At 43.8% G+C, this 21,380-nt stretch overlaps 1 protein-coding gene across 1 annotated transcript in view; it reads left to right on the plus strand.

Moving 5' to 3' along the window:
- The window catches only part of WDR24 (WD repeat domain 24), a 45,456-nt gene that overhangs the window by 21,896 nt on the left and 2,180 nt on the right, over positions 1-21,380 (plus strand). The window contains exons 4-8 of the mRNA XM_073636277.1: positions 599-1,271; positions 10,383-10,498; positions 12,327-12,442; positions 15,394-15,498; positions 20,430-20,767. Of these exons, the coding sequence (XP_073492378.1) occupies positions 599-1,271; positions 10,383-10,498; positions 12,327-12,442; positions 15,394-15,498; positions 20,430-20,767 (1,348 nt within the window). The remainder of the gene's footprint in view (positions 1-598; positions 1,272-10,382; positions 10,499-12,326; positions 12,443-15,393; positions 15,499-20,429; positions 20,768-21,380) is intronic.

A 21,380-nucleotide genomic window follows, 5' to 3' on the forward strand; every position in this document is an offset into this window, starting at 1 on the left:
TGGAGTAGTGTATGGGTGCTGTGGCGGTGGTCAGTGGAGTAGTGTATGGGTGCTGTGGCGGTGGTCAGTGGAGTAGTGTATGGGTGCTGTGGCGGTGGTCAGTGGAGTAGTGTATGGGTGCTGTGGCGGTGGTCAGTGGAGTAGTGTATGGGTGCTGTGGCGGTGGTCAGTGGAGTAGTGTATGGGTGCTGTGGCGGTGGTCAGTGGAGTAGTGTATGGGTGCTGTGGCGGTGGTCAGTGAGTAGTGTATGGGTGCTGTGGCGGTGGTCAGTGGAGTAGTGTATGGGTGCTGTGGCGGTGGTCAGTGGAGTAGTGTATGGGTGCTGTGGCGGTGGTCAGTGGAGTAGTGTATGGGTGCTGTGGCGGTGGTCAGTGGAGTAGTGTATGGGTGCTGTGGCGGTCAGTGGGGTCAGGCATGGGTGTGGTATACAGTACTACATTGACAGTCAGAGAAGTGAAGGGGGTACAGTCGTGGGCTGTGTTGCCTATGTCCATGTAGTGGTGTTGCCCATGTGCATAGGAAACATTTTTATTTATACGATATAGATTTGTATTTAAGACAAAAATGGTAACATAGTTACTTTTGATTTCCTTGCAGAGGATGGTTGGCAACTGGTGGACGTGACAAAATGGTAAAAGTGTGGGACATGAACACTAACCGAGCCAAGGAGATATACTGCGTTCAAACTATTGCATCCGTGGCGCGGGTAAAGTGGCGGCCCGAGAGGAAGTATCATATAGGGACATGCTCCATGATGGTGGACCATAACATATATGTATGGGACGTTAGGAGACCCTTCATCCCGTTTGCCACCTTTGAGGAGCACAAGGATGTGACAACGGGAATTGTTTGGAGACACTGCCACGACCCTTACTTCCTGCTCTCGGGCTCTAAGGACAGCACTTTATACCAACACATCTTCAGAGACGCCAAGAGGCCCATAGACCGGGCTAACCCTGAAGGCCTCTGCTACGGCCTTTTCGGAGACCTGGCCTTTGCGGCCAAGGAGAGCCTCATATCTTCGTCATCATCATCCAATGACTCTAATAGGAAACCGTACGACCGTCGACACCCCATCTTCTTCCTGAGGAAGCCGGACCCCATGGAGCAGTTCGAGAACATATCCAGCGGGTTAAGTGTCTTCGAGGCAGGCGGAGAAGACATGGGCTGGTTTGTAGCCACAGCTGAACGTTACGCTTTGGCCGGGCGGCCGCTATCCGAATTGTGCGATCACAACGCCAAGGTGGCCAGAGAACTCAACAGGTGGCAGGTGAGCTTAAGGGGCACTGACTACATCACCAGTGCCTAAAATGAAGACTTGGTATGGGAGGAGCCGATCAAAGTTTGGGTGAACGATTCCCTTTTAAAGCTCCAGGCAAGTTATTTTGTTCCTACTCATCAAGGAGTTTCTTCCTCAAGAAATAGGGGGAAGAGTTGTTGTTCCTGGGAAAGGAAGGCAAAATAAACTCCTGACCCTTTCTTATTGTTTGGAAAATGTTTCTGTCTGTGTTCCCCTTGCAGACATTTCTAACAAGAAGTTAGGCAATATCCCCCCCCCCCCAGTAAGGACAGCAAAAAAAAAAAAAAAAAAAAAAAAAACCTCAGAGGTTCTAACCCTTCTCTGCTTAATTCAATAAAACCTTTTGGTTGGAGTTGGCCTTAAATACAGTCCTAGTGTAAACAGAATGAAATGGCGGCAAGTAGAGAATAGGCGCTGGTTTTCTTATTTTTCAGAATGGATGGTTCTAGGATCAAACCCGATCTCATCGCGGACCGTATCAACATGGTCGCCCTCAAAGGGACAGTTGTATCTGTAGGACTAGATGTCCAGAGTACCCTCCCCCTCTTACACCATAGTGCACCCCACGTACCTTGTGCTGCTGACAGGAAGAAGCTGGGGGTGGAGCTGGGAATCAAAGTGCAGGATCTGGAGGAGGGCCAGAGGAGGGCTGGAATCTGCTGAATGCTGAGACCAGGGGAGGTGGAGATGAGGGGGTGCTGCTGCTGCTGCACAGAGAGCAACAGGATCTGTGTAGGAGAACAGAATTCCTCCTGTCTGCCACTGACTGACTGCTGAGACATCAGAGCCTCTCCGCGGCTGCAAGGAGAAGTGCAGGATCTGGCAGAGGAGTTCTGTCCTCTCTGCTTCGACTGCTGGGACAAGGGGGGTGGAGATGAGGGGGGGTGCTGCAGCTTCAGGAGAGGAACAAGGGCCACATGAAACGGTCTGGTGGGACGGATACATCCTGTGGACCTTGTGTTCGACACATAAATGTTCTAAGTTTTTATATACAGTATCTCACATAAGTGAGTACCCCCCTCACATTTTTGTAAATATTTTCTTCTTTCTTTTTTCATGTGACAACACTGAAGAAATGACACTTTGCTACAATGTAAAGTAGTGAGTGTACAGCTTGTATAACAGTGTCAATTTGCTGTCCCCTCAAAATAACTCAACACACAGCCATTAATGTCTAAACCGCTGGCAACAAAAGTGAGTACACCCCTAAGTGAAAATGTCCAAATTGGGCCCAAAGTGTCAATATTTTGTGTGGCCACCATTATTTTCCAGCACTGCCTTCAGAGCTTCATAGGTTGCCACTGGAGTCCTCTTCCATGACAACATCACAGAGCTGGTGCATGTTTCCATTTCCATATGAGGATGCCCCACAGATGCTCAATAGGGTTTAGATCTGAAGACATGCTTGGCCAGTCCATCACCTTTTCCCTCAGCTTCTTTAGCAAGGCAGTGGTCATCTTGGAGGTGTGTTTGGGGACGTTATCATGCTGGAATACTGCCCTGCGGCCCAGTCTCCGAAGGGAGGGGACCATGCTCTGCTTCAGTATGTCACAGTACATGTTGACATTCATGGTTCCCTCAATGAACTGTAGCTCCCCAGTGCCGGCAGCACTCATGCAGCCCCAGACCATGACACTCCCACCACCATGCTTGACTGTAGGCAAGACACACTTGTCTTTGTACTCCTCACCTGGTTGCCGCCACACACTTGACACCATCTGAACAAAATAAGTTTATCTTGGTCTCATCAGACCACAGGACATGGTTCCAGTAATTCATGTCCTTAGTCTGCTTGTCTTCAGCAAACTGTTTGCGGGTTTTCTTGTGCATCATCTCTAGAAGAGGCTTCCTTCTGGAACGACAGCCATGCAGACCAATTTGATGCAGTGTGCGGCGTATGGTCTGAGCACTGACAGGCTGACCCCCCCCCCACCCCTTCAACCTCTGCAGCAATGCTGGCAGCATTCATACGTCTATTTCCCAAAGACAACCTCTGGATATGACGCTGAGCGCGTTCACTCAACTTCTTTGGTCGACCATGGCGAGGCCTGTTCTGAGTGGAACCTGTCCTGTTAAACCGCTGTATGGTCTTGGCCACTGTGCTGCAGCTCAGTTTCAGGGTATTGGCAATCTTCCTTTAGCCTAGGCCATCTTTATGTAGAGCAACTATTCTTTTTTTCAGATCCTCAGTTTTTTGCCATGAGGTGCCATGTTGAACTTCCAGTGACCAGTATGAGAGAGAGAGTGAGAGCGATAACACCAAATTTACCACACCTGCTCCCCATTCACACCTGAGACCTTGTAACACTAATGAGTCACATGACATTGGGGAGGGAAAATGGCTAATTGGGCCCAACTTGGACATTTTCACTTAGGGGTGTACCCACTTTTGTTGCCAGCAGTTTAGACATTAATGGCTGTGTGTTGAGTTATTTTGAGGGGACAGCAAATTTACACTGTTATACAAGCTGTACACTCACTACTTTACATTGTAGCAAAGTGTCATTTCTTCAGTGTTGTCACATGAAAAGATAGAATAAAATATTTACAAAAATGTGAGGGGTGTACTCACTCTTATGAGATACTGTGTATAAAAACAGCTTTACTTCCCTTCACTCCTTCATTGGCTGGAGCTCACCTTCTCTGTCCCATGTTACGGGTGGTGAGCGTGCCCTCAGCATCCTCACTTACTATGCAAGATTGATCGCCCTGCATTGTACATGATGGTGTGTCACTGCTGTGACCACCGGCTTGGCTTGAGCACCAAAGGGAAGAGGCTTCAGGGGACAGATCTCAGTGGTGGGAGGGTAACGGAAGTAAATTTTCTTTTTTTACTGTTACCCTAGGCCAAAACCCTTGTACTGTAGGGGGGAGCCCCAGTGCTATGGTAGGTTTTTACTTTCCTGCAGAGTTTAACTTTGGGGCCTTTCTCTGTATTTCATAGAGGGCTGAAAATAGACATGGATGTCCTTAGCCACTAGGGGTGCAACGGATCGTCATCGATCCGTGATCCGATCCGCGGAGGTTGATCCGTACGGGACACCCGCGATCCGCGGATCGCTCTGTGGCCTCGGCCATAGGAAAGGCCGCGGCTTCGGCCTAGCTCCTGAGCGGAGGTCATCGTGGTACACCCGGCGGCCGTTTAGCACGTGATCGCTCCGTCAAATGACGGAGCGATCACTTGTAACAAACCGGCGTCATGTCATGACGCCGGTTCCTCTCTCCCCTCTGTGTACTGATCTATACAGTGGAGGGGAGAGAGCGAATGGCAGCAGTGCCAATACTCTGCAATACCCCGCCAATACTCTGCCACACCCTGCCAATAGGGAGATTGTGGATATTACAGTGGGGGAGATTTTTTTGATCCTTTGCACCCCTATTAGCCACCATAATACCGGGCACTTTAACCCCCTCAACACCAGGCACTTTTACCCCCTTCCTGCCCAGGCCAATTTTCAGCTTTCAGTGCTGTCACACTTTGAATGACAATTGCACGGTCATGCAACACTGGACCCAAACTAGTTTTTAATCATTTCCTTCCCACAAATGGAGCTTTCTTTTGGTGGGATTTAATCACTGCTGGGTTTTTTATTTTTTGCTAAAAAAAAAAACAAAAAAAGACAAAGTTTTGAAAGGAAAAAATAAAGTTTTTCTTAGTTTGTCAGTAAATTTAGTAAATTTAAAGTAATTTTTCTCCTTCACTGATCTGCGCTGATGAGGCGGCATTGATGGAGTGGCACTACTATGCAACACTGGTGGCACTGATGGGCACAGATTTGCCTCACTGGGCACAAATTGTCATCACTGGAAACTGACTGGTTTCACTGATGGGTACAGTTTAACATCACAGATGGGCACAGAGTGGCGACACTGGTGGGCACTGTTGGGACTGCACTGTAATCGGGGCACTGTTTACCATACTGGTCTCCCCTGTGAGGAGATGCCGCTGATCGACTCTTCTCTCCTCACTCTGTCAGTGTGAAGTGATGAAAGCCGATAAACGGCATCTCCTTGTTTATATGTGATCAGCTGTGATTGGACACAGCCGATCACATGGGTAAAGGGCCACGGCTCTTTAACGAGATCGGGGTCGCGCTGTGTCCTAGGGACAGAGCTCACGCGTGATCACCGTGTTGCACGCCGAGACTGGGCGACGTCCTATCTGGGTCCGGGAAATCAGTACAATTAACTGGTGGAAAAACGAATATCAGCAAATGTGGTCTGTAAACCGTCCGTTCCTAAACTTGAGGCCATGGTATAGCTCGCAGCCACCCAGCATTTAAGACCACCAGAATGAAGGCCCCATGAATTCAGAATTAGGTGTAGGCATTGGTAAAGGGAGAAGTCTCCCTTGCCTGTCTCCCGCTGTTATTCACGGCTTGGACCTGCTGATCGGCTGTGTGCAATCACAGCCCAGAGCTCTGTTTTTGATAGACAATACAGGGCTCTATACAGAGGGAGCGATCTATTGGTTTCGGAAAAATGGAGAGATCATTAGTGAAAAGCAGCACATATTACACATAGGCACACTGATAACCTCTTCCCAGCCAGTGTCATTAGTACAGCAACCGTATTATCAATGATCACTGTATTTATGTCACTGGTGATGTCAGTGGCAGTTTCCACCGTCTCGTTATAAGTTGCTGATCGCCACCATTAGCAGTATTGAAAAAAAAAAAAAAAAATAGATTCCAGTATATATGCCATAAATTGTAGGCGCTATAACTTTCACCCAAACCAATCAGTATGTACTTGTTGGGATTTTTTTTTTTAATCAAAAACCTGTAGCAGAATAAATTTTGGCCAAAATTTATAAAAAAAAATTTTTTTTTTTTTTCTTTTTTTTTTTTTTTTTCTTTATTTTTTTTTGGATATGTTTTATGGCAGAGAGGAAACTTTTAGAAAAGAAGAAAAAAAGTTTTTTTTAAGCCTTTTAGTTTATTTCGCAGAAAAAAAACCCAGAGGTGATCAAATACCACCAAAAGAAAGCTCTATTTGTGTGAAAAAAAGATATCCATTTTGTTTTGTGTACAGTGTTGCATGACTGCGCAATTACCAGTTAAAGCGGAGTTCCGCCGAAATTTTTTTTTTTTTTAAAGTCAGCAGCTACAAATACTGCAGCTGCCTACTTTTAAAATAAGGACACTCACCTGTCCCAGGGCGCTGTGATTTTGGCACCCGAAACTGACCCGTCCCTCGGCTCTCAGGTGCTGCCACCGCCATCTTCGATAAGGGGTCAGGAAGTGAAGCTTTGCAGCTTCAATTCCTGGTTCCGTACTGTGCATGCGCGTCTCGCAATTCCACTGGTCTTTGCTGCCTCCTGGGACCTGTGTTTCCCAGAAGACAGCAGGGGGGGGGAACGGAGAAGGTGCCGAAGTGGCGTAGATACCCGCGGATGGCTCAGGTATCTATGCCCGGAAGTGGGAACAAAATACCTGTATTAGACAGGTATCTGCTCCCCCCCGCATGGTGCCAATTGTGACACCTGAGGGGGGGAGGAACCGGAAAAGTGGAAGTTCCATTTTTGGGTGGAACTCTGCTTTAAAGTAGCCGAATAGCAAAAAATGGCCTGGTCATGAAGGGGGTAAAATTTTCCAGAGTGTAAGAGGTTATAGATCACAGATAAGGGCTTCTTAAGGGATTCATTATGCAATAGATTCTCAATAAGGAATGAGCAAATCTGTTTGAAGAGCACCAAACTACGAGGTAAAGGCATGCTGCAGGTGCAAAAGACGTTTGGGAGAGCAAATTCAACTTCTTAAATGATTCAAGATGTAGATATAAGATTTACATTCAACTTAAATGAGCAAGCTCCCCCTAAGAGTAATGTCACTCAGGGTTTTAATGCCTATCTTGGAAAAGATGAATTTTTTTAATACTGTAACTGAATTTGATAATTACACTATTAAACCGCCATCTACAGACTACAATGGCATCTGCAGGCCTAAATCGTATTTTTTGTGAATTAATCCACCAGCCAGGTGGATCATCAGCGCCAGCCTAGTCTGACAGCTGAAAGCCTCTCAGAGTCAGCTGTCAAACAGGACGTAGAATAACCATTTCAGCCCCAGGAGAATTGGCTGCTCAATGACCAGGCCATTTTTTTGCAATTTGGCACTGCGCCACTTTAACTGACAATTGCGCGGTCGTGCGACGCTGTACCCAAACAAAATTGACGCCCCCCCCACAAATAGAGCTTTCTTTTGGTGCTATTTGATCATCTCTGCGGTTTTTATTTTTTGCACTATAAACTAAAAAATAGCAACAATTTTGAAAAAAAACACTATTTTGTACTTTTTGCTGTAATAAATATTTTTTTTTAACTAAAGCTAATTTTTTTCCTCAGTTTAGGTCGATATGTATTCTTCTACATATTTTTGGTAATAAAAATCGCAAAAAGCGTATATTGATTGGTTTGCGCAAAAGTTATAGCGTCTACAAAAATAGGGGATAGATTTATGGCATTTTTATTATATTATTTTTTTTTTTTTTTTTTTTTTTTTTTTTTTACTAGTAATGGCGGTGATCTGCGTGTGTGGGTGTTTTTTTTTTTTTAATCAGGACTGCGAGATTATGGCGGACATATCGGACACTTTTGACACATTTTTGGGACCATTGGAATTTATACAACGATCAGTGCTATAAAAATGCACCGATTACTGTATGAATGTCACTGGCAGGGAAGGGGTTAACACTAGGGGGCAATCAAGGGGTTAACTGTGTTCGCTGTGTGTGTTCTAACTGCAGTGGGGATAGGACTGACTATAGGAGATGACAGATTGTGGTTCCCAGCTCGTAGGAACTCACAATCTCTCCTCACAGAAGAGGCATTTGTGTGTTTACACACACACACGTCCCTGTTCTACCTCTCATGCCTGCGATCGCTCCTGGCCGGCGGTTGCGTCACGAGCATCGGAACCCCCGCTGTGTAGCGGGCGCATGAGCACCTGCTATCCTGCTTAAAGAGACCGACATACAGCTAGGACGGTTCGCGGGATCGTGCTGACCTGCCGCAGTATGACGAATGGTTTAACCACTTGCTTATAGGGCACTTAAACCCCCTCCTATCCAGACCGATTTTCAGTGCTGACGCACTTTGACAATTGCGCGGTAATTCAACACTGTACCCAAATTAAATTTTTATAATTTTTTTCACCACAAATAGAGCTTTCTTTTGGTGGTATTTGATCACCTCTGCGGTTTTTACTTTTTGTTAAAAAAAATTAAAAAAACTGAATTTTTAAAAAAAAAAAATTTTATTTTGTTATAAAAAATTTAAAACGGGTAATTTTTCTCCTTCATTGATGTACGCTGATGAGGTGGCAGTGATGGGCACTGATGGGTGGCAGTGATAGGCAGCACTGGCAGGTGGCAGTGATTGGCACTACAGGTCGGCATTGATAGGTGGCACTTGTTTGCATTGATAGGTGGCACTGTGGGCACTGTTAGGTGGCACTTTTAGTGGGCACTGATGAGGCAGATGTGCCTCTTCCACTTCGGGACCGATGTCCCTGACATGTGAGCCGGTGACCGGCTTTTTTTTCTACTTGCGCTGTCAGCCTGAGTAAAAAAAAAAAAAAACGATCAGATGATGTAAACAAAACATCGGTAATCAGCTGTCATTGGCTGACAGCTGATCACATGGTAAGGGGCCGGGACCGGCCCCTTACACGGATCAGTGATCAGCCGAGTCTCATAGACTCAGTGATCACAGCGCGCCCGACGCGCGCCCTGCAGGGAGCGTGCACAGGGGAGGCTGTCATATGACTGCCTCCCGGGAATGCAGGTCCGCGCTGTGGCCGTCATTCGGCCATAGCGCGGATGTCTAGTGGTTAAAGGAGAAGTCCAGCCTGAGCTTGTTTGCACTGCTGTGATCCATAGAAGTACAGCCAAATTGTTTTGCACTCCTGTGACCCATTTTCAGCAGAGAGCGGGCTGAAGTCCACTCTCTGCTGACGTCACCAATATCAGTCCAGACACCACATCATCCTGGCAACAAAGTCTGGATCCGCCAGGTGCCTGGACTGACACCCATCTCAGCCTCTCAGCGAGCTGCTGAGAGCCTGAGACGGCCGATCTCCGCCCCCTCCTCTAGTGAGCGTGGAGGAGCAGAGAGGAGAGCTGTGACTCGAGCCTTCGGCGGTGTTCGATCGCTCAGTTCTCAGTGCAGAGGCGGCGGGGGACAGATGCAGCATCAAACCGATGCATCCACCTAGGTAAATAAAAAAACAAAAAAAAACTTACTTTTATTTTAACGTTCCCTCATCACAGGGTGTCATGCTGGAAAACCTTAATCTACATATTGGAGTTGGGAATCGGGTAAAGACTTTACCTGTGTACTGCTGCTACAGCATGTAATCGTTGGGTAGGGGATTGGCCATTTACCCAGCTTGTATTTAAACACTTGCCCATTTTGGCACTTTTACCCCCTTCCTGCCCAGGCCAATTTTCAGCTTTCAGCGCTGTCACACTTTGAATGACAATTGCGCGGTCATGCAACACTGTACACAAACTACATTTTTATCTTTTTTTTTTTTTTTTCACACAAATAGAGCTTTCTTTTGGTGGTATTTAATTACCACTGGGTGTTTTTTTTTTTTTTTGCTAAATAAACAAATAGACTGGAAAAAAAAACTTTTTTCATAGCTTGTTATAACATTTTGCAAACGGGTAATTTTTCTCCAGCACTGATTGGCAGCACTTTTGCAGAAGCCGATTATCGTCTCTTTTCTCCTCTCCTCGGTGAAGAGTCAGTAACCGGCTTCTGTTGACATTGTGATTAGCTGTGATTGGACACGGCTGATCACATAGGCGAGTGTTAGCTGTGTGTTTAGCCTTTCTCTCTCAGGGTTCAGTTTTTTAAATTGATGTAAAAAAAACAAAAAATGACATCAAGGTAAGCCTAAAAATATACAGAATGTTCTCCCTAAAATATACAATGGCTCCCCTTTATTCAGTTTCCTGTTGATGCCTGGGTTGGACTGTTTTTGGCTTTTGAGGTCCATACAAATGGATTCAGCAATTGGACCTCTGTCTATGGGACTAGGAAGTCCTCATCACTTCTGTTTCTTGTACTTCTAGGTTGCTCAGACTTGGACAATGCTCAGAATCATCTACTGCAGCCAGGGCACCGTGCCACCCGCCAATCTGAACCACAGCTTAAGCAAAAGTGGAAACGCTTTGCCACTCCTTAACAGGTGAGCTTGTAGGATTGACCAGTTGTGGACACTGAGTTTGCTACACAACCCCCAAAAAACGAGTGAAGTACACAGGGCATGTAGAGTACATCCTGTGAATTATGCTTCGCTCCTGCTCCCCCCCCCCCCCCACTTGCTGGCAGTTCCTGTCTGTCAAAATGACGGCCTGGAGTTGCTGTGTAAATGGAGAAACCGTAGAAGCGCCTGCTGTCAAAAAAGGTCTTACAGTGTTTGTAAACACTGTTCAGACAGGAGATGAAGAGATGCAAAGTAGCATTGTTAGGCTATTTGCACATGTTGTTTAGCCATGTTTTGAATCTGAGAGGCAAAAATCTGATTGCTGCAGCTGGGATTGACAGCTGTATATAGATAGCTATGTGTGCGTCCATCCACAATCACCGCAGGTACTCCCTGGCTGTTCGCACAGTCATGAATAACTGCAGCCACTGACAGCCTGTCATTGCACGGTACAGGCTCAACGGATGCAGCTATCCACACGCGGCTGCCAATCCCATCAGTAGGTTGCTGCTGGGATTCACAGTGTGGCTAAACGCCTGTGTGACTAGACCTACTTTTGTATCTACTGTTTCTTTTCAATACGATTATTGGATGTCAAAAAAAGAGTAAGAACAGGTGATATATCGGCCTGCAAGGCCCAACACAATAAATGGACAAATGCATAATAAAGAATCCGAAATATAAAGAACACCTCGTATAACTGTCAAGAGACAGACGAAATTAGGTTTGCAATAAGAACTTAACAAGGGTCTCAAACTCCCCCTATGACATTTAAAATGAAGGGGGTAGATGACTTTAGAAGGGTAATTTGAGAGATGGTTAAGGCCCCACCGATCACACTGGACTAGGATACTCCATCAGGGTTGTTTGGATGCCATTATATATATATATATATTTATATTTTAAGCAGCAAACTTCGTCCGGTTGGTCTAATTGATAAAGATATATTATATGAATCTATTGCTATTTAAAGGAGAACTTTAGTCAGAGAATTAAGTCCTGCTCGATGACTTCAGGCTGACCCCTATGCAGGTATAGCGATGTAAAACATTAAAAATAAGTGCCTGTACTGTTTTTAGAATCCTGTAATACACTGTCTCACCTTGCTCTGCACATGCTCAGTTGCTCTCTATTTTTTTTTTTGGCACTGACGAAAATGTAGAGGCTGATCTGCTGACAGATTTACTGCTGCTCAGGGGCTCTGGATTTCAGCAAAGTGGCAGCCTCCAAAAGGGGGTGTACAGGTGTGGGAGCTGAACTGGTTAAACCATAACCAAATGACATTTGGCTTGTAAAATCTCTCACAGTTGGGAGTCAGGAACAGAAAGCTGGCAGCCTATAACAGGAGGTGTCTGTACAGGGAGGGGCCTTTATGGCAGGATCACTAGCCGGTATTTTAACCACTTCAACTGGAGAATGTACAATATGTCCCAAGAGTGTGAAGTGGTTAAACCAGGAGCCATGATCCCAGTATGAAATGTTTGGCCAGCAATGGGCTTTAATATAGAAGTGATCTAAGCAGTTCTACAGTCTCTCAGTCACTTCTACAGGGCATGGAAGGCCCCCCCCCCCCCCCCCCCGACCCTGTTCCCCGGCTCTCTGGTGTAATCCCGGCACCACTGCCACCTGTCTTCTTTGGTAAACACAGAGGGGTAGAAAGAAGGTGCCAATTCAAAAAAAAAAATATTGAAAATGATTATTTGAATGACATTAGCATAATAAAGCTTATATGAGAGTTTTGGTTTATATATGCTTTGTGTGACTTCTATTTCCTGGCTTCCAATCTGTAACTGGCACCCTCTTCCCTCAGCTTCAGCATAAAGGAAATGCCCTCTGGGATGGGCAGTGAAGCCAGACTGGAGCACAGCAAGGGAGACAGCCGAGCGGACAGTGTTCTCATGGACTCGGCAGCCATTAATAATGATGGTAAGGAGAGAGGAGCTGTATACGAATTTCCTTGGGCTAACCCCTATAATGCTGCATCAATCAAATCTTAGTCCCCATACTATTAATATCGGCAACAAACTTGCCAAATCTTTCCATAATTTACTTTTTTTCGTGATACAAACCGAATTCACTTCTGTGTTTTTTTTTTTTTCTCATTTTATTGCAGTGGTTAAAACTTGCAAAGCCAGACTGTGGCACTTCCCTCGCCACCAGACCCTCTCCTACTCTTTCTAAGCGTTTCTCCCCAGTACGGGTATAGCAGGCCATAGATTATGCATTTTCTTTCTTACAACCACGGGTTGCAGGAAAGAAAATCGCTTGGTTCCCCATCAACAAAGCTGGTGTTGTCCACCTCCCGTGGAGCTATAGTGTTCGGGGGTGTGTGGGTAGCTGTCCCTGTCGGGAGAACACAGGGATGGCTATAGCCACTGGCAATAATCGTATGCTATAAATCCAACATGCTGGTTGTACCCAAGTCGATTGATTGGATTGACTTGGATACAATGAGCCTGCCCATAGATGGTTCCAAATCTCAGCCTGTCCCTGCTGAACTGGCTAAGATTTGAACCATCTACAGCCAGCTTTAGTCATGAAGCAGTAGCATATTTTATGTATGTTTTTTTTACTTTTTTTGCATTTGATCTTCCCAGAATTATTGACCTTATGATACTGAACAGGCCTATGACTTCCTCTGGGTGCCACCATCTTGGATGTGACATCAGTAGTCCCAGGCAAACTCTGGGCTGCCACTCTAGTGAAGCTCTATAGCAGGGATATACAATTAGTGGACCTCCAGCTGTTGTCCCATGAGGCATAGCAAGACTCTGACAGCCACAAGCATGACACCCAGAGGCAGAGGCATGATGGGACTTGTAGTTTTGCACCAGTTGGAGGTCCGCTAATTGCATATCCCTGGCCTATAGTATTCCCTTGCAATGTCTGAACATCCTGCCATTTTTGTAATGAGCGCACAAAGGTGTTGCGTAGTAGGAGCTCACACACAGCAGAGCACTAAATATTGCCAACAGTGACACCACCGCTCTTTGGAACATTGTTGCATGTTGCACCCATTTTTAGTGTGGGACATGTAACTTGTTCCAGCATCTTCAGCCTCCTCCCCCCCCCCCCCCCCCTTTTTTTGGCCGTGGGCAGGGTGATCTTCTCCCAGCAACCACTGTCTCTATTTGAAAACCGTGCAGCCATGCAGGGCTCCACTCCCACACAGTTTCCTGAATGCCATTGCAGCTGATGACTTATTGTTCACAATGAACTGCAAGGGTGAGCTCTCTCGTAGTCTATTGAACTTCCTACTTTCAGGTAACTGCCTGTCCATACAAAGCAAGAGGAGGGACAGCTATGCTGAAAGTCTGCAGGAGTTGGACATCACATCACCCCTGATCTGCTGATATAAATAATAAATGCATTTTTTTTTTTTTTACCTGCAAGGAAATGTACATTTATTTTTATTTTATTTTTTTTAAAGGTGAACTCCTTTAAAATCAGCTTCTGCTTTCTTTACCATTTTTGAGCACTAATTACTCTGTTCCAGCAATGGGTGCACAGATCGCTGATCCTTCCTGAAATCCTGTGTTTACTAGGAAGTATATATCCTTAGATGCAGACAAGCAAAGAAAAAGTGTTTCCACCGCTCAGGCTGACACTGACCCAGGTGTAAGTAGAAGTTTCAGAGCAGAAGAGCTCCAGGTGCTGGCTGAATGCTAGGCAAAGCAGGCTTGAATGGGGGAGAAGATTTGGATGCCGCACACTGGATGTAGTCAAAAAACTTCACTTTATTGAAAAAATGGGATCATCAAAACAACAAGACTGTCATGCAGAAAGTACAGGTAAGCTGACGCATTTCGCACTCAGGACTGAGTGCTTACTCATGAGCTATGAGTAAGCACTCAGTCCTGAGTGCGAAACGCGTCAGCTTACCTGTACTTTCTGCATGACAGTCTTGTTGTTTTGATGATCCCATTTTTTCAATAGAGTGAAGTTTTTTGACTACATCCAGTGTGCGGCATCCAAATCTTCTCCTCCATTCAAGCCTGCTTTACTAGGAAGTAGCTGTGTGGACTCCTATTTTCTGCTTACATAGCAGCGGGGAGGGTGTGTGAGCTAGCAGAGACAGGAATTGACTATTCCAGGAAATGGTCAGGTTCCTACACGGTCACAATAATGAGGAACATTCAAATCTTTATTATCCTCTAATGATGAAAGGTTTTCTTTTTTAAAAAGTGAGGTCTAAGGACAAGGTCTCTTTAAAGGGGTTGTAAACCTTCGTGTTTTTTCACCTTAATACATCCTATGCATTAAGGTGAAAAAACACCTGGCAGTGACCGGCCCTCCAGCCCCCCTGTTTTACTTACCTGAGCCCTGGAACTTGACTCGGCGGGGACACGCTGTCTCTTCACCCAGGGTTCTCGGCTCTTAAATGGATAGATTGATAGCAGCGCAGCCATTGGCTCTCGCTGCTGTCAATAAAATCCAATGACGCGGGGGGAAGGGGCCAAGTCATACATTCGGCGGCTATGGACACTGAATGCTGGACTCGGGAGCACACCCGCAAGGTAACCCCCTTGGGAGAGCACTTCTCCTAGGGGGTTACCTGATGCGGGGAAGAGCTGCCGGGGGACCCCAGAAGAGCAGGTTCGGGTTCACTCTGTGCAAAATGAGCTGCACAGTGGAGGTAAGTATGATATGTTTTTTTTTTTTTTTTTAAGTAACAAAGGAACCCTTGCAATCACTTTAACTCCTAAACAGGCCTCCTATGATGATCTTGATTCTGTGACTAGCTCGCTATTTTCTGTTTAGGGCTAACCTAAATTGATGTAAATGGCTATTTTTAATATTTTTCTGTTATTTTATACACTGTTTAGGTATATTTTATTTCAGTGTAAGTCTAATTCTCAATGATTCTTTCCTGGCAGAGAATGAAGAGACGGAGGGCAGTGATGTTCCTGCTGACTATCTGCTGGGAGATGTGGAGGGAGATGAGGATGAGCTGTATATGGTTGACCACGAGCATCCCCACCGTAAGTCTCATTTGCAACTTTACCTGTTTGTCAACAGAACAATGGGAGTAAGAGTCACCGAGAGGTTGGTTTACTAAAACTGGAGAGTGCAAAATCTGGTGCAGCTGTGCATGGAAGCCAATCAGCTTCTAACTTCAGCTTGTTCAATAAGGCTTTGACAAAAAAAAAAAAAACCTAGAGCCTGGGTTCACATTGAGGTCGGGTTTGAAATCGTGCGATTTTGGCTGAACTGGCACGGTTTCAAACCGGCAATGCAGTCCGACTTCAAGAGCAATTTGACAGACATCTGTGTGGGTTCCTGCATAGATGTCTATTCAAATCGCCCTCGAAGTCGCCAAAAGTAGTACAGGAACTATTTTTGGGAATCGGTGCGACGCGGCAAAGTCAGCGTCGCACCCATTTGGACTGTGCTGTCGCCGGTAATAGCCGGTGATTTGACGTGTCAAATCGTCCCGATGTGAACATGGGCAGAAGCTGATGCAGAGCGGCAGCAGATTTTGCGCGCTCCAGTTTTAATAAATCAACCCCCCCTGTGTATTTGTTCTGGGAACCATTGTGACTGAAAGTGATGGAGAAATCCAAAATTTGAGTTCTCCCCAGAACAGGAATAGAGTAAAAATCCTCCAGTGGGTACCTGGTCCAGGGATAATATTCCCTCAGTTTGGGGAGATTTTTTTTTTTTTTTTACCCTCACTTCCTGCTATGTATATTATAAAGTGAAGCGAATTCTCAGTGGCATAAAATGTAACCATTCCTTACTTTACTGACGATTAACCCTTTGCGCCGACCGTACAAAAATTTGCGTTCATGGCTTGAAGGGGTGATAGCTACCGTTTTCTTAAAGCCAGCGGTTGGCTTTTTAGTGATAACAACCGATGCGGCTAAAAGCCGCTTGGCTGTTATCCTAAAGGAGCGGGAGAGGACGTCTTTGATCGGGTCTCCGATGTTAAACCCCGAAAGAGACGTCACAACAACACTTCCGGTTCCTGATCAGCGTGATTTTATGTCTTCGTATCCCAGCCTATAGTACCTACTTGTTTTTTATTTGTCCCTTTTTGTGATCCCTTAAACTTGGGTGACTGGCTGAGACCTCTACCAACTTTATTACCATCACTATAATTCCATCTAGACATTTAGTGTGACACAGACTAGCGGCGTTCTATTACCTTGAACACCGCTGCTTCATTCCTGAAATTCTACACACACCCTGCTCTCGGCCAGGCTCATCATTTAGAATCACTACGTTACAAGTCAGTCTACTGGGACCCTGCATATATCACTGCCATTTGACCAGATCAGGGCAACCCTTATCAGCGTGATTTTATGTCTTTGAATCCCACAGTTTATTTCTATTATTATAGGGCCCTATATGTACCTTGTTATCAACCGCGGGCATATCACGCATTATTTCAGGTCACATTGCTCTATATTTCACCTGTATTATTCCGGCTTATTATAGAGAGCTTCATCCACTTCACCGGCATATTATAGAGAGTTTCATCATATTCATATATTTTGTTCACATATAGTTTTATTACATTCACTCTTCACATTTACTTTGCACGTTGTCTGAATATTTTTATCAATATATTTTCTCTTTTTTTAATGAGAAATATTTTTTACACATTTTTTCCTTTCACCTAATAGTAATCTCTTTTTTTGATACTTATCACCTTTTATATATACACGTTATAGAAGTACATTCATTATTATATACACGTTTATTGATAGGATTCACTATATATATATATATATATATATATATATATATATATATATATATATATATATATATATATATATATACACACATATATATTTTTTGCCTACACATGTACATATACACATCTTTTTTCACATTCTTTGTCATCTATTTACATGTCACGGTTTTGAAAACATTTCTCAATCAGTTAACACACCAAATAGCCAGCAGATGCCGAGACCTCATTAAATTGGCTTCCAGCTGAGAATCAATGACCATCTAATTGGGCAATCATGTGATACTCCATTGAGCTATATAAGAGTTTGTCTTTTTAATATTTGTTAGCTATGAGTAAGCACTCAGTCCTGAGTGCGAAACGCGTCAGCTTACCTGTACTTTCTGCATGACAGTCTTGTTATTTTGATGATCCCATTTTTTCAATAAAGTGAAGTTTTTTGACTTCATCCGGTGTGCGGCATCCAAATCTTCTCCTCCATTCAAGCCAACACTTCCGGTTTACTCGGCTACCAATGACGCCGATTTTTAAAAAAATTACAGTATTCAGAATCGCAGCTTTTGGCGATCTGAATACTTTTAAGTGCAAAGGAGGGATTTGGAGTCTTTTAGACCCACGATCCTCCCATAAAGAGTACCTGTCGCCACCTATTGGCCACCTATTGCTGTCACAAGGGATGTTTACATTCCTTGTGACAGCAATAAAAGTGATCAGAATTTTTATTTTTTTTATTTTTTTTTAAGGGACAATGTAAAATAAAGAAAATTAAAAAGAAAAAAAATGTTTCTTCAGAGCCCCATGTGCTCGCGCAGCAAAGAAAACGCATATGTACGTTGCGCCCGCAAATATAAACGGTGTTCAAATCACACGTGAGGTATCGCTGCGATCGTCAGAGTGAGAGCAATAATTCTAGCACCAGACCTTCTTTGTAACTCTAACCTGGTGAACAGTAATTTTTTTTTTTTTTTTTTTTTTCTTTTTTTTTTTTTTTAAAAGCGTCGCCTATGGAGTTTTTTAGGTACTGTAGTTTGTCGTCATTCCACGAGTGTGCGCAATTTCAAAGCATGACACGTTAGGTATCTATTTACTCGGCGTAGCATCATCTTTCACATTTTTGTAAATACTGCGCTATCAGCGAAACGAAAGACAGCGGCCAGCACAACAAATGACAATTGCAAATGACAAATATAGAAAAGTGCGGCGGTAAATAAGAATGGTATTCTGCCATATAAAAATTACTAATAATTTAAATATTCAAAGCATGTGCAAACATACTTAAATGTACACAGAAATAAAAAGTACAAAGTTAATGACGTTGAAAGTCCACACTGTGAAAAGTGATTGGAAACATTAACTATAGTCCAAAAAGCAAGTGAAAAAGTAACAAAAGTGTTGATCTTGGTGAGTAGATATCAACCTCCAGGTATAAAGACAATAGTGCATGGAAAAAAATTAATAGGAGAAACCTCCACCAATTAAAACTGAGGCTTACCGGAACATATGGACTCAACAAGGTATATGCCAAATGAGTCGTCAAAGCTTTGTGGTGACAATGCACCAATGATTGAGAACGTCAACGTTTGGAGATGTTTTACACCGGAAGTTGGTAGTCACACTTTCCTCCAGGGGACACACATCTCAAGAGCAAAACTCAGAGGTAGAAATTTGTTGCATGGGTTCACAGATATTGGCCATAAATGAAATAAAAATTCCACATAGTGTATATCCGCTTAACAGGAAATGTATTAAAAAACGTAATGGAAAACACTCACATTTGAGTAGAAACAACAAGCGCTCGTATAACTAGAATAATAACTTAATGGAATCAGTAGGCTCGACCCGACGTGTTTCATCTAAGAAGACATCATCTGGGGTCTTGATTCCGGTGAGTAGATATCAACTTCCAGGTATAAACACTTCAACACTTTTGTTACTTTTTCACTTATTAAAAAATAGTCCAAAAAATAACAAAAGTGTTGATTCTGGTGAGTAGATGTCAACCTCCAGGTATAAAGACCCCAGATGATGTCTTCTTAGATGAAACACGTCGAGTCGAGCCTACTGATTCCATTACGTTATTATTCCAGAGCGCTTGTTGTTTCTACTCAAATGTGAGCGTTTTCCATTACGTTTTTTAATAAATTTCCTGTTAAAAATTCCACATAGTGTGAATCCGCTTATTTCATTTATGGCTAATATCTGTGAACCCATGCAACGAATTCTGCCTCCTGAGTTTTGCTCTTGTGATGTGTGTCCCCTGGAGGAAAGTGTGACTACCAACTTACGGTGCTAAAACATCTCCAAACGTTGACGTTCTCAATCATTGGTGTATTGTCACCACAAAGCTTTGACGACTCATTTGGCATATACCTTGTTGAGTCCATATGTTCCGGTAAGCCTCAGTTTTAATTGGTGGAGGTTTCTCCTATTAATTTATTTCCATGCACTATTGTCTTTATTCCTGGAGGTTGATATCTACTCACCAAGATCAACACTTTTTTGTTACTTTTTCACTTGCTTTTTTGGACTATAGTTAATGTTTCCAATCACTTTTCAGTGTGGACTTTCAATGTCATTAACTTTGCACTTTTTATTTCTGTGTACATTTAAGTATGTTTGCACATGCTTTGAATGTTTAAATATTAGTAATTTTTATATGGCTTAATACCATTCTTGGTTAGCCCAATTTTTTTGTATAAATATAAAAAAGTGCGGCTCTAAATAACAGTATTTATTTTGTTTTTTTTATTCATCAAAGTGTATTTCTTTTTCCTCAAAAAAATTGGATTTGAAAGACCGCTGCGCCAATACCGTGTGACATAAAATATTGCAAAGATCGCCATTTTATTCTCTAGAGTCTCTGTTAAAAAATTGTATATAATGTTTGGGGGTTCTAAGTAAGTTTCTAGCAAAAAATACGGCTTTGAACTTGTAAGCAACAAATGTCAGAAAGGGCTTGGGCATGAAAGGGTTAAAAAAGAGAAAAATATTCTTGGCTTTCAATAAAACCCAGAATAAAGCTAAACTGAGTTGGGAATTGTCAGTTACCATCAAAGGCTTCTAACACTTGTCAGCATCTTGATGGATTTCTTTTTTGTGCCACAGATTGAGGATTGTTTTTTTTTTTTTTTTTTTTTTTTTTTTTTGTTTTTTTTTTTTTGGAGTCCATGATCTTTAATGTAACCTGTAATATATGTTTTGTGTCATGTACAGCGGAGGAGCAGGAGTACGTTCTTCCCCAGGAGGCCTTCCCGCTTCGTCATGAGATCACTGACAACCCCTCGGCCCTGGACCACTTACAGGACAAAGCCGACTCTCCCCATGTAAGCGGAAATGAGGCGGAGACCGTGTCCCTCACTCCGGTGGAGTCCTTCTCCCTCATTTCTATCTCTCACTCGCTTTATGAAAACCGTCTCCCCATTGACTTCTTCAGCCCCACTGTCCGCGACATGTTGTGCTTCTACGCCCAGCAGGGTGATGTGCAGATGGCGGCCTCTGTGCTCATTGTGCTTGGGGACCGGATCCGCAAGGAGATAGATGAGCAGACGCAGGTGATGGAGCAATGCAGCCATTGTATTTTTTTTTTTTTTTCTCTAACAGCAGGAAATACTATATTATGCAAATGTTTATATGAAAATTTTACATCAAAAGGTTGACCATTTTGATAAATTCTTAACCACTTCAATACAGGGCACTTTCGCACCTTCCTGCCCAGGCCAATTTTCAGCGCTGTCACTGTCATTTAAACTGTACCCATACTAAATTTTTATCATTTTGTTCTCACAAATAGAGCTTTCTTTTGGTGGTATTTGATCACCTCTGCAGTTTTTATTTTTTGCTAAACGAATAAAAAAAACCCGAAAATTCTGAAAAGGGAAAAAAAAAAAAGTTTTTTTCTTTGTTTTTTTTTATAAAAATTTGTAAATAAGTAAGTTTTCTCCTTCACTGATGGGCACTGATAGGCTGCACCGATGAGGCGGCACTGGTGGGTACTTATGGGTGGCATTGATGGGCACTGATGGATTTAACATGACAGGCATCACTGGTGGCACTGGCAGGCATTTTGATATGGCACTGATTGGCATTTCCCTGGTGGTCTAGGGTGACATACCTGGTGGTCCAGTATGGTGGCCAGGTGGCATCCCTGGTGGTCCTGGGTGGGCA

Source organism: Aquarana catesbeiana, linkage group LG06 (assembly GCF_042186555.1).
Source record: "Aquarana catesbeiana isolate 2022-GZ linkage group LG06, ASM4218655v1, whole genome shotgun sequence".
Classification (NCBI taxonomy): Eukaryota; Metazoa; Chordata; class Amphibia; order Anura; family Ranidae; genus Aquarana; species Aquarana catesbeiana.